Source organism: Ambystoma mexicanum, chromosome 1p (assembly GCF_040938575.1).
Source record: "Ambystoma mexicanum isolate Mex_15411 chromosome 1p, UKY_AmexF1_1, whole genome shotgun sequence".
Lineage (NCBI taxonomy): Eukaryota > Metazoa > Chordata > Amphibia > Caudata > Ambystomatidae > Ambystoma > Ambystoma mexicanum.
This window is the reverse complement of record NC_090921.1, coordinates 1064225168-1064238330: the sequence shown is the minus strand read 5'-3', so window position 1 is coordinate 1064238330 and position 13163 is coordinate 1064225168. Positions and strand designations below refer to the sequence as shown.

At 45.3% G+C, this 13163-nt stretch overlaps 1 protein-coding gene across 1 annotated transcript in view; it reads right to left on the bottom strand.

Moving 5' to 3' along the window:
• The window catches only part of LOC138523425 (T-lymphocyte surface antigen Ly-9-like), a 240996-nt gene extending 228523 nt beyond the window's left edge, over positions 1-12473 (bottom strand). Inside the window, exons 1-2 of the mRNA XM_069635439.1 lie at positions 12449-12473; positions 11728-12072 (exon numbers count right to left, since the gene is read on the bottom strand). Coding sequence (XP_069491540.1) covers positions 11728-12072; positions 12449-12473 — 370 coding nt within the window. The remainder of the gene's footprint in view (positions 1-11727; positions 12073-12448) is intronic.
• Positions 12474-13163: the final 690 nt, after the last annotated feature.

Sequence of the window (13163 nt, the reverse complement as noted above, 5' to 3'; positions counted from 1 at the left end):
GCGGCAAAGCGGGACTTCTCGGACTTGCTGAGTGAGCCTTTTATCTCACTCTTGCATGTGTTTTGCTGTGTGTTAACCATTTTTGTGTTCATAGACTGTGGAGCCTCACCTACTCCATAGGGACATATTTTTACTGTGTGTTACACAGCACCTTCAGTGCAGTAAAACAGGGTTGTCTTTTTAGACTTCCCAACTCAGACTCCATTTTCTGGAACTGACTACTGTCTCCCAGAACATGTAAAGTTGCCATTGACTTTATTAGTCCTTTAAAAATCACAGACCCAGTACAAACTATCTTACATAGAGTTCTGGAAAGGGTTAATAGCTACCCCTTTTTGTCTGTTTCTCATGGGACATTGTTTCGTTCCCTTTTCATTAGGATTTGGCTGGTGGCAGTGGTAACTACCCTATTTTTCGGAGTGTGGTTATTTTAAATAGTCTTGGTATTGTTTTTGGCTATATTAGTAGCCTCAAACTTAAACCCGCTGGACCATATTTACTTTTATACAGTTCTGGACGGGTTTATTCGCCATTTCTTTTTGTAAATGTCTTTCTCGTGTTTTACTCTGCGCACCAATCTAGGTTTGCTTCCTTTGTCCGCCGACCTTTGGACGGCTTCTGCACAGAAGCCCTCCTTAGGCGCCTAAATGTCTGATCGGGACAGGATGTGAGGGTGGGTTTTGAGACTCCATGCACAGGGTCTCCTTGGAGATCCATGTTGCACTCTAGTATGATTGGCTGTGGTGACTGTCCCGGCGGGACAGCCACCCTGCTGTGTGATTGACAGCCAGGCAGTGTGAATGTGGGAAAACTGCATAAAATGCAGGTCTCTGGGACTGAGAAGGCAGAGTTGCCACTAGATCGAGAGAACCGAAGAGAAGATGACAGAAGAGGACCTCTACCACGACTGAACCTCCCAGTGAAGCCCTGCTGCGGGTCCGAATCTCCAAACTTCGACGACAGGGAGGATCTGCAAGGAATCTTCTCCCCTTGAGCTGGTCGGAACAACCAGTTCGTCAAACTGCAAGCCAGACCTCCCACCTCTGGTCGAATTTGCTGTGCACTGCTACAGTAAACCGGATAACCAGGAGGATCTGACCCTGCTTGGGTTTTAAGGAGCGCACCTTTTATTTGTCGCTTTGCTCCACTGCTGGTTTCTGCCCTGGGCAGTGCAGGACCCTCCAGTCTTCCTCCTTCTTGTCAGTCCGACAGTCGCTTCAGGAACCGTGAGCCTGCAGGACCTGCCAGGAACGTCTGCCTCAGCTACAACATTCTTCTGCTCTTAAGGTACTGTGCTAACCCGGTTGTTCGTTTCTTCCAGCCGCAGTGAAAGTGTGTGAAATCTTTCGCCAATCCGAGGGCCTGTCCTTCTTTATTCTTTAAAGTAACTTTTCGTCCGACCAACTTCGTTCTGAACTCTTGGCAAAGACTTAATCGCGAACTACCCTGAACTCTGTGATCCTCTGCAAAGACTTTGGTCCATTAACTTTGGCCCGGGCCTCTTGATTTGATTTCCTCACTGTAGTTCCTTTTTCTAGATTGCCCTGCTTACTGACTTGTTGGTGCTGCTCAATTTCTGTCTAACTTTGTCTTTCCCTCCCTTTCAAATTACTGGAGTGCCATTTTGTTCACACTTCATTTTGAGCTTAACTTGTCCAGAATCTATTGGGTGTGGTGTAGTGTATTAAGATAGTGATTTTTCAACTGCTTGATAATAGTGAAATGTTTTATAACTGATGTGTAAAATAAATGTATGTTCTTTGACTCAGAAACCTTGAGTCAGTGTTTGTTTTAATCATAGTAATTGCAGTCCTTTGTGTAACTATTGGTACTGCTCACTTTACTCTTGAGATAAGTCTGGCTGCTCAGCCATCGCTACCACTTTACTGTGTAGTACAGGCTTGTACCAAAGGTGAATTTGTACTGTCACTTGTAGTCTTAATTGTGTGTGGTGTTCGCAAAGGGTACTGCATGTGATTCTGCCTAACGGCATGCTCCGCCAATGTGCAGATACCTAAACAGGCAACAATCTTGTGTAGTCTTTGCTGGTAGCCTTCGTTATGGCTTGCGAGCTGCAGCAGCAATGTCTTTCTGTGATGAGTGGTGACTGGCACATTTGCAGTAGGAGAGTGCATTCCACGAGACATGAGGATTTAAACATAGCATGCACTAAGTCCGTAGCCCCTTCGATGCATGGCTGCAGCCCTAGCACAGAAAAGTTTGTCCACTGGTTAAACAGGTATGTCCACTGGCTGAAAGTAGGTGCCACATTGTTGCTTATTGTGTGTGGTTTGGCTGCAGTGTACACAATGTTGGTTGCATGGGTGTGGTGCTTGGTAGAAGAACCTACAGTTGTCGGTGCATGGGTGGAAATGGTGCAGTGACCAGTCGTGCAGTGTGTCCGGAATAGTGTACATATGGAAGAGGCCACAGTGCAACTGGTTGTTGTATGTGCTTGCGTATTGTGTAATGCACAGATTAGTAAGTGTTGCAGTGCACTACGTACCATTGGTTCTATGCACATACTAGAGTGTTGGGAGCAGGCCCAATGTTGTGAAGATTGTCTTGTTTGGTTGGCATGCTTATAATCCTTTGTGATTGGAAGTGGGTAGCGATGCCAAACACATCGATATGTTTCTGCATTACGGTAATTGGCACACATGTCCTTGCCTCCCTGCTTTATGGTGCGGCGGTTGGGTGGAAGTGCTGGTTCGTATGTTGCCTTTGTGATTTCTGGCACATGCCTACATGGTCACCTGCATGGCTCTGTTATGTTGTGGTGAGTGTAGCCAAGGCCTAGGCTGTTGGGTGCATAGCCTACGGCCGTAGGCCGATGCACCCAACAGCCTAGGCCTTCATCACAGCCACCACAACATAATGCAGCAATCCAGTTGTCACTCTGCATTCATTTGAAGTTGGTGAGTAGCACAAAATGGTTGCGGAGGACATTGAGCACTTGGTAGAACAGCAAAAGTGAGCTCCTATGTGTACATTAGCATATGGTGTTCATCATTGCCCCTGTTGCACAATATGGAGCCACATGTCACCATTTGGATTTGCTATGCTTAGGCCCTTATAAGGCACTTCCTTGAGAAAGTCTTTGAACACATTGCCCCATGAAAGGAAGTCAGCAGCATCAGAAAGTTGCAATATGGACAATGTACAAAGCCACTCACATACCGTTTAGCACAGGCAACACACCGTCATTGAGCCATGCATGTAAAGATGTGGCCAGGCTGAAAGTTGGCAGGCGCAATTGCAGACGTGGAGTGCATTACACATGAAATGAGGAGTAAAACATGGGTTGTACTATGGTGTGCTGTGTGTGGTGAGGCCCTAGAGGTCAGTGATGGTAGAGAATGGCAGAAGGGGAGTACAATGAAGACCACATGAAACTTAAAATGTACACTGCAGTATGGTGTGTTGCATGTGTTAAGCCCGTAGACCCTTCGATGAATGGATGGCCACCTTGCACCGGCAAATATGTGCCCTGGGTTGAAGTAGGTTTCACATTGTTGCCTTTGGTGTGTGGTTTGTGATCATTGCCTAAAATGTTGCTTTCATGGTTGTGGGGATTGGTTGCAATTCATACACTGTTTAGTACAGGCCTGGACCTGATGGAGTGACGACTCCTCTAGTGTGTCCTGTGGGTGCAGTGGTGAAGTAGTGGATGCTTAGAAGTAGCTAGTGGTGACCTGCATGTACCTGGCCACTTGTTCACCTGCATGACTCTGTTATGTTGTGCTGGGTGTGGCCAAGGCCTACACTGCTGCGTGTATGGCAAAAGGCCGTAGGCCAGGCACTGAAGAGCCTAGGCCTGCACCATAGCACGCTACCACAATACAGACCTGCAGTTTTAAGTATGCATGTCCCTGATTGTGGTGATGTTCAAAAAATGGTCTGCAGGACCGTGTAGACTTTGTAGAACAGCACAAGAGAACTGATATGCGTCCAGTACCATATGGTGTACATTATGCAACCAGCTTGGAGATTAGGGAGGCACATGGTGCTATTTGCATTTGGCATGAGTTGCCCTTTGCACCACCCATCCTATGTACGTTTGTGGATTGTGGTATGTGGCAAATGTTCCCTTTCATGAGACCATTATGTTGTGCTGGGTGTGGGTAAGGCATAGACTATTGGGTACATGGCCAAAGCCCATAGGCCATTGGAAATGCCTATCCCTTGACAACAGCCAGTACACCATACTGCAGCCATGCAGAGTTGCCTCTGCATCTCTCCGAGGATGGTAACCTTTCAATAATGGGTGTATAGAGCATTTTACACTTGGTGGAACAGCCAAAGTGAGGTGCTTTGCGTTCACGCTGGCATGGTGTAGGTCATTGCACGTGTTGCACATTAGGGAGCCATATATTAGCATTTCCGTTTGCTATGGGATATGGGATGGCCTTTACAAGACCCTTGCTTGAGCAACTGTTTTAACAAATTGTGCCATGAAAGGAAGTCATCAGCATCAGAAAGCTGCAATATGGACAATCTACAGAGCCACTCACATACCGTTCATCACAGCCAACGCAATGTGAAAGAGCCATGCATGCAAAGATGTGGGCAGGGTGAAAGGTGGCAGGCGCAATTGCAGATGGGGAATGCATTACACATGACATGAGGAGTACAACGTGGAGTGCGCTAGGGTGTGTTGTGTGTGGTGAGGGCCTAGCGTCTTGGATGCATGGCTGGAAGCCTTACACGAACAGCTATGTGTGTTGCTTGCAACTACTCCTGAGATTGTTGCATTTCGTGTGTGGTTTGTGAGGTGTGCATGCATTGTTGATTCCATGGGTGTGCTCATTGTTCGCACATGGTAGATTTTCCAGTGCATGGTAGGAGTTTATGGAGTGAACAATTATGCAGTGTGTCCGCTGAGTGCTGTGGTGAGAAAGTTTGTGTGTACCAGTGCATAGAGTTCAACTGCATAGTGTATGTGCTTGAGTAGTGTGCATTGCGCAGATTACTTACTACTGCACTGCAATTTGAAGTATTTTATCATTGGAGTTGTTGGAGTGCTGTGAGTAAAAAAACTATGGCTACCTGCAGTTCGTGGTGCTGGGTGCCGCTCTGGGTGAATGTGGACGCTGAAAGTGTGCATCGGTTTAGAGAGCTGCTACCTGAAGGTGCTTTCACATTACACAAGACCTATACTGTGAGTGTATAAAGGTACGTCTGCAGTGCAGTGCAGAAAGGATAGTGTTCAATGCAGAGGTCTTGGATGTGAATGCTACTTGTGTGTGTGACTATTGAATACTACCTAATGCAGGAGTGTTGCATATACAATAGTGGAAACAGAATAAGGAGTGCCTGTGCTTTACTGGGGTGTGGCCCTCGCTGTAGCTGGGAAGGCGCACATGCTACAATCTGCTCTTCTGAGCATAGTGCCTTTGAAAATGGAAGTGTGGGGATTATCCTATCAGTTTTCGAGAGTGTGGTTCACAGGAAGGGGCAGTGATATATTTCCCCAAACCTTGATGCAGTGAGATTGAGAGATGGACAGACGCAAGTGTTCATCGTGGGTGATACCTTTGTGCAAGATCTGCACAGGTATTCCGTGGAAAGAGGCTTTGATACTAACTTTCAGAGTAGAGGGTTTTTGGGGCACAGTGTATATGAGTGGGGTAGTTGTTGTGGTCATGCATTATGGAGCACTACATTTGGGGTACATGTCGTGCTCACGTTTGCTCTGCCACATCAAGAAGTTGATGACAGCAGTGATGCAGATTTTTCCCACTGCCAAGGTACCATGCCAGTGTAATTTGCCCACAGCCAGAGGTCAGGAGGTGTTTCATAAACAGAAGCATGTGTGACTTTATGTGCAGTGCTGGGATGTTCTGCACCGACTGTGACAGCATTAACACGCAAGATTTGCAGTGGTTCCAAGGAAATGGCATTTTTTACCTCCATTGGCAATGTTGTTTTCTTTGACACTGTGCACGCAGCATTGCAGACAATCCTGTAGAACTGTAAGAGAAGCGTTGACGTTCAGTCCGTACAAATGTCAGGTGGAGAAGCAAACAGAAACTAATCGAAAGAGATAAAAAAATAATTGTATGCATAGCACTTACATAAAAAAAAGGACAAAAAAAAGATTTTGTTTTGTAAGACAGCACTACAGACCCACCCCAATCCGCACCCCCACTCCCTAGCACGAAAACTCAGCGGATTATGCTGTACTTTCATGCTTCCACGTGCCACATCCAGCCATTTTCTGGATGGGAGCCATGGAAAGGAAATTGTGGAGCGAAAGACACTGCTCTGTAAGGTTGGTGAGTCTGGTGTGTACGCAAACACTGTGCCAGAAGGTCTTTTTGCACAAAGAAGTGCAGAAGGCTATGGTGGAAGTGTGCAAGGTAAGGGGCAGGCATCCTGGGTGTATGCATGAACTGTATGTATTTGTTTGCAGTTAGTAACATGCAAGCCGTGCAGTGTGTGCGCAATATTTTTTGAAAAGCGTGCAGTAAGTGGGGTACTGTGGAAAACAAAAAACAACTTTGCAGTGTACACTGTAAGTGGCAGGCATCCTACTGTGTGCATGCATTGTGTGTATGATATGATATCATATGATGTGCAATTGTATGCTATGGCATTTGTAATGCACCTACACACACGTCTAGCAAAGCGCAACGAGGCAAGGGAGAGGAAACAGAGGGAAGACAGAGACAATGACCCTACTAGGCCAGGTGTGACTTAGTTTGGCCAAATGCATGGGTGTAGGGAGGGAAAGGTACAGTACATGGGAAGAAGAACAAATGACAATAAGTAAAAATACGGGCCAATTGTGCCAAGTGCACAGATATGTGCACACAACAGGTGGTGGATGCACTGTTAGGCATAAAGAAAACAGTCCTCAAGTGCAGGGTTTGCTAGAAAACCAGTGCAGGGGTTCGCCTGGTGGGGGGAGGTGACATGGACCCGACATCACAGAGTCGCCAGGTAAGCAGTGCAGAATCAGTTTACGTCAGGCAGTTAGCCGGGGAGAGGAACAGAAACAGCAGGCGCTACGAGAAAGGCTTTGAGGTGCTTCCGGAACAGGCGATGGTTCCCCTCAAGTGTGACGGAGGCAGGGAGGCTGTTGCAGTGGGAGGCCCAAGGCAAAGAAGCACATCTATCACCAAATGGATTTTTGTAGAAGCTCCTGACCCTGAGGGAGTTGGAGGCGGATGAGGGAAGAGCTCACGCATGCAGATATATAGGGAGTTAGAGTTGAAGGTATTGAGGTCCCAGGGTCCAGAAGGCTTTCTGCATAATGGAGAGTCTTCTCACTTCATTCCTCGCAGCCACTGGGAGCTATTGGCGACATTTCAATGCAGGAAAGATACCATCCCAAGTCACGCACTTCACTTCTTGATGCATTCTTGAGGGCGGAGAGTAGAAAGGGGCAGATTTAAAAAGAGCCTGTTGCAATAGTGCAGCCTAGACAGAAGTACAGCTGTTCACACAGTGATCTTTTGGAAAGTTGCTTTCGCTTGGTACGATACATTCAATGCTGCTATTAGTGGCATTTTCTACGATTTATGTAGGAGGTGGGTTAGTGAGGAAAACATTTTGTAGCATTGTCGGAAGGAAAGCAGAGAGTTCCTGTTTCAATATTACACTGTATGATATGGGTAAATGAGAACATTGCAAGCACTTATCAGTGAAGTGCCATTTCATGGTAGGGGATGGGAAAAAAACAGTATGTCTTTTAAAGAATGTAATGGCCGCTCAGTGACAGATACCGTGTGCAGAGGCGCTTATAACACAGTCATACACATAGTGCAGAAAAAGTTTACGTACCTCCATTTTGTGGTGATGGGTGCGCAAGTGGATGAATGTGGATGCACAAATATTGCAATCTTTTACTGAACTTTCTACTGGACGTGCTTTCCAGTGACAGCACACTAGCAGGCTGAATTTGTAACGGTACCTATGAAGTGCTGTGCAGAACTGACAGTGTTAGATGGTTATGTCTTGGATGGCATTGGTGGCATTGTGTGTGCCCATTTACCCGTACCCAATGAGGTTGTGATGGACAAAAGGTAGTGGAAAGGGAACGAGTGCTTCTGCTTTACTGGGGTGTGGCCCTCGCTGTACTTTGGGCACCGCACGTGCCACAATCTGCGCTTCTTACCTTGCTGGCCAATGGACATGGGACTTTCGGGATTATCCAATCATACTGTGGGCATGGTTCACAGAAAGGGGCGGTCAAACTGATGTACATAATACTCTGCATAGTGAGGCTGGCTGACATGAAACGCATTGTGTTGCCTATAGGTGATGCCTTTCTACTAGATCTGCACAAGTAAGCCCTGGAATGAAACTTTGATGGCAATTTCGGGTTGGAAGGAGTGTTTTCACATTGTGGAACGGTGTCTACAAGCACAGTTTTGCTGACATGCATGCACTTTGCAAAGACCTGGCCAGTTTTACTAGAGCTGATGTTATCGCCATCCACTACGGCGGCATGCATATGGGTTACGTGTCGTGTTTAGGCTTGCTCCGTCGACTGAAGAGGTTGCTAAATCTAGTGAAGAAGCTGTTTCCCACTGCAAAGGTGCTTTTCTCATTAAATAACACCACCAAGAGTATGGGACATTGCTCCTAGAATTTGTTCCGAGCCAGAGGCAGGAAGTGTCTCATCAACAGAAGCATGTATACTTGTTTGTCCGCGACTGGGATGTTCTTCTGCAACAATGACCTCATTAGTTGTGGAAATGCAGAATTGTTCCAAGCAAATGGCATTTCTTTGTCGCCCATTGGTAATGCTCTTTTGTTTGCCCGTCTACAAGATGCAGTGAAGAGTTTACTGTAACAATGTCCACACAACAAAACACAAAATCAAATAAAAAGTTGAAAAAACGTGTTTCTCTAGAAGCATCTAAAAAAAAAAAAGGCTCTTTTTCAGAGCCGCCCTTTACAACGACCTCCCCTACACTGGTTGCAAGTTATTCCCCTACGCTTGCACGCAGCACGAAATAAATCCACTTCTCGAGATTTTCAGGATGGCAGCCATGGAAGTATGACTGGGAGATACAGGGATTGCACAACAACATTTCTGGGCGTGGTGTGTACGCAGAGGACTGTTGTACAGAGCTGATACTGTTACATGGAGAGCTCTTCAATGTCATTGGTGGAAGCGTGTGGAACTTTTTCATAATACGCAATGATGGCATGTTGCAAAGAAGAAACTGGAAAGGGAAGAAAGAATGTTTCTGCTTTATTGGGACACAGCCCTCGCCGTCCTTGGGGAAACAAACATGCGCATACTCCCCTTTGCCGCTAGCTACCCATGAGATTGGGACAATGGGGACTATCCCAGCTGCGGGTGTGGGTCATAGCAAGGCCCGTTCATAATTTTCTCCATTACTGTGCGTACTCAGCCGGACTGACATTGTTGCTATTAGTTGCAGACGCACTGTAGCACATCAGATTTGGTGCACCATTACTTACAGGGCAAACCTATGTGGCCTTCTACTCTGTTCTGAAAAGCTGCAAACAGATTGCACAGCACAGATTGCTGTGGAAAACTTTCACACAGAAAGCAGGACTAGATTATTCCAAAACATACATACATGTGCAACAGCACATTGTGGTGTGTTTGTAAGCATGTACTTTCCAAAAAACACTCCCTACATTGCTGAACCCTGCACTTTGCAGCTGTTCGAAGGTCTGGCTCTTGTCCGCAAAATAAGGGCCCACGTGCAGCGTGGGTGTGGTCGCATGGTGACGTCGCCACTGTCCTCCTTTGGGATGGCTGTCGGCTGGATGCGTTTTGGGCAGAATATGTTGTGCGCACGTGCATGTGTGTCCTATGCACACCGTTGCCTCTTCTCTACTGACTAAGAGTGCGCCACACGTGTGCCGACCATTTTGGGAGACGCTGGCTATTTATAGGGTACAGCAGATGGGATGTTTATCTGTATAGCTACCTGTAGGACGTGTGTGGACGCCCCAACCTAATTAATGTTCCTTTGCATATGCTGCACAGTGGCAATGTTACCAGGACACAGAGGAACAGATACACATGCGTGTACTTGTACTACGCACAAACGTCCGCTCTCACACGCATTGATGGGTGGCGGACAACATGCAGACATGCAGAGCCTGCTGGCGGCGTACAGATGCCTTTGTCATTTTGGATAGGCCGGACAGCTGCGGTGTCCATAGGACACCTACCTTTTTCTTAATTGTGGTCATTGCAACGAGGACTGTGTGCCGCTGAGTCAGAACCCCATCTCAGGTAAAAAAGAATACCACAAAAACACTCAGCAACATTCTCATTATTACTGTTTACTTGTACACATGCATACACCCCTTTTGGAAATGGAAGGGCTAGCAGAAGCGGATACTTATGTGGGGAAATGGGGATTTGCACACACCTTGGTTGTGAGGGGAGGAAGAGATTGATGTATTACCGTAACATCTCTTATGAAATGGTTTTTGAGGGAATGGCGGGCTCTGACATGGGGAAGGAGTACACATGCAGGTCTGCCAGTGCTGTTTCATTTTGTCCAAAATATATTATTGTACGCCGCCTTTACAGCGGCACAATTGTTCACCAATTTTTCCACTTTGACTTCAACGCTGTCCGTTTCCCTATGCACAGACTTTCTTTCCTTTCCTATGCCCGTATGCTGTTGTGGAGGGGTTGCCACTTGTACTGCCTTGCTTTTCTTTCCAATATGTTCTCTTACCGAAAATAGAACGTGTTTGGTTTACATGCATCAATATATATTACATAATTTACGGTTTACATCACTGTGCGTACCAATGGGGTTACTATAGAAAGTCATTGCGTTATGAGGGAAATGTTCTTCCTGCCACTCTAAGGTGCTTGCCATCGCTGCGTTATAAAAAGACATGTTATGCTTCTGTAATATTGCATACTGCAGCACCTGTGCAATTATTAGACAAAGTTTAGGGCCCTTACCACATTCTAGTGACGATTAGGTCTTGGCACTTTCCAGTCGTTACTCTAGCAGTTCATTCTTTGTTCCCCTTTACAGTAGCAGTGCGGTAAGATTGGTGAAGGCAGATGTCATTCTGCTGCTCATGCATTCCATTATGGTGTACTCCCTAAGCCGTTGTCCTGTTTGCTTCATACATACACAATTTGCAAACCGACTCTATTTTCCCTGGCAATTCTTGCACATGGTGCTGTTTGTCTATGTTCTTTGCGTTTGGTAATTGGTACCACTATGTAAGAGAGCACCTGCCTTCCTCAGCAGATTGGATTCCCCACGATCTCCACAAACAGACACATAGTATTAAGAGTGTCCTGCTAAAAACAAATGAAATTCACTGACAAAAAACATTGCTAAAGGGACGTTATGGTTATTTTGCAATAGTAAAAACCTATGCAACTAAATGGATAAACGTTGTTACCAGGACGTTATGGTTACATATAAAACCGAAAACCCCCAGAAATTCGCCAGTTATGGTAAGCTAAGCAACCATAACTCACGCTACCCCTGTGCACTACAAGGACTAACACCCACGTCATCAAAGATGACATCACAAATGTCATTCATGACATGACTGATTACATCACATGTGCATGTAGTTTTCATAAACAGCCTCCAGCCGTGCAATTAATTTCTATACTTTCATGACATGAATCGAAAATACTTTGTTGACATTTCAATTAATCCTATTTATAAAAATAAAATATGCTTTTGGAATTCAAAATTCATAATGAACATGAATGTGAAATACATGTTTGTATGAGTCACTCACCATAAACATTGAGCTGAAATTCTTGATCGTCACTACTCCCTCCTTTGAAAGTGATTTCAGCTTTAAACATCCCACTGTCTTCTACCGTCAGGTTGTTTAGCCTTAGTGCAGTCTCCTTGTCCATTACTATTCTTTTAACCATGCTGCTATAATTGCTGTGAATGTAATCATATTGCTCAAAGCTTCTTCCTTTTGTGTCACCAATGTGTACTTTTTCAGGTCCATATTTCCATCGCACCTCTATTAATTCCCGACCATGTGGAACTAACAGGGAAAGCAGGACTGATCCTCCCACAATTCCATTCACCTGACGTGGTGCTGCTTGCAAGTGGCCAATAAGGACGCCTTAGAATGAAAAACAAATGCAGAAACATTTATTAAATGTTACACTGAGTTTGTAGATTAAGATACATAATTATGAAGAGCCACTCTGGTCATCTTTTTTTTACTATGGGCTCATCTTTTCATTAGAGAGAGAGTGGGAAATGTGTCCCACCCACCCCAGGAGATACACCTCTCACCTGTCAAATTCCAAGTTATGATCATGAAGAGCCACCCCGGTAATATTGTTACTTTAGTTTAATATTTTCATTAGAGACAGATTAAAAAAACGTGTCACGCCCATTTCAGGTGATAAACATCTCGTTTGAGAAAATCCAGCCTGCACTTCCTCCTGTCCTCAATATTTTAGCAATTTTTTATAGTTAAACACCACAATTACCTGTATGCTGTGGCTGTTCGGTCATCGCAGTATGATTACGTGATCGCTCATTGGCTTGCTCTCAAACCAATTGCAGTGATGATTGGCCCTCGTGCAAGAGCCCTGCATTAGCACGGACAGCTGTGACAATATTACACAGGTAAATGAAAGATGGGAGCCTCATAATAGTGCCTACTCTTATTCAGTCTGTTTTACAAAGGAAGACTAAGAAGTTGACAAAGTCATACGAAAAGATGCATTTATTGCAGGACCAAAAATGTTTTTGAACCATTAAAAATATATATGGTTGTATAGCTGCGAACAGCTTTTAATTATATTTATTATCCTATTAATCATTTAATCGCGGTTCTTCATATCAAGATATACCTCAAAATGCATACAAGAGGAAGTAAAGTGGCATCAGTGCTTGACATACATTTGTCAATGGCATCACTTGGTAAAGAATTTTAAAGAAACTACACGTTTAAGAACAAATGTAAGCATCTATTATGGTTTCGTTTATCACTAAGCACCAGCGACAAAATGCCCCCCATCCTATAATTGCGTCCGCTTTATTCTAAACCGTGGAAGCATAGGCTGTTGCTGACACCAAGGGCCCTATTCTCAACTTGGCGCAGTGAAGGTGCTAAACAGCGTGATTCACTGCGTCAAAAGAGGACGCCCAGGCTCCACTACTATTCTCAAGTGGGCATGCGCGTCCTCGTAGAGCACGACA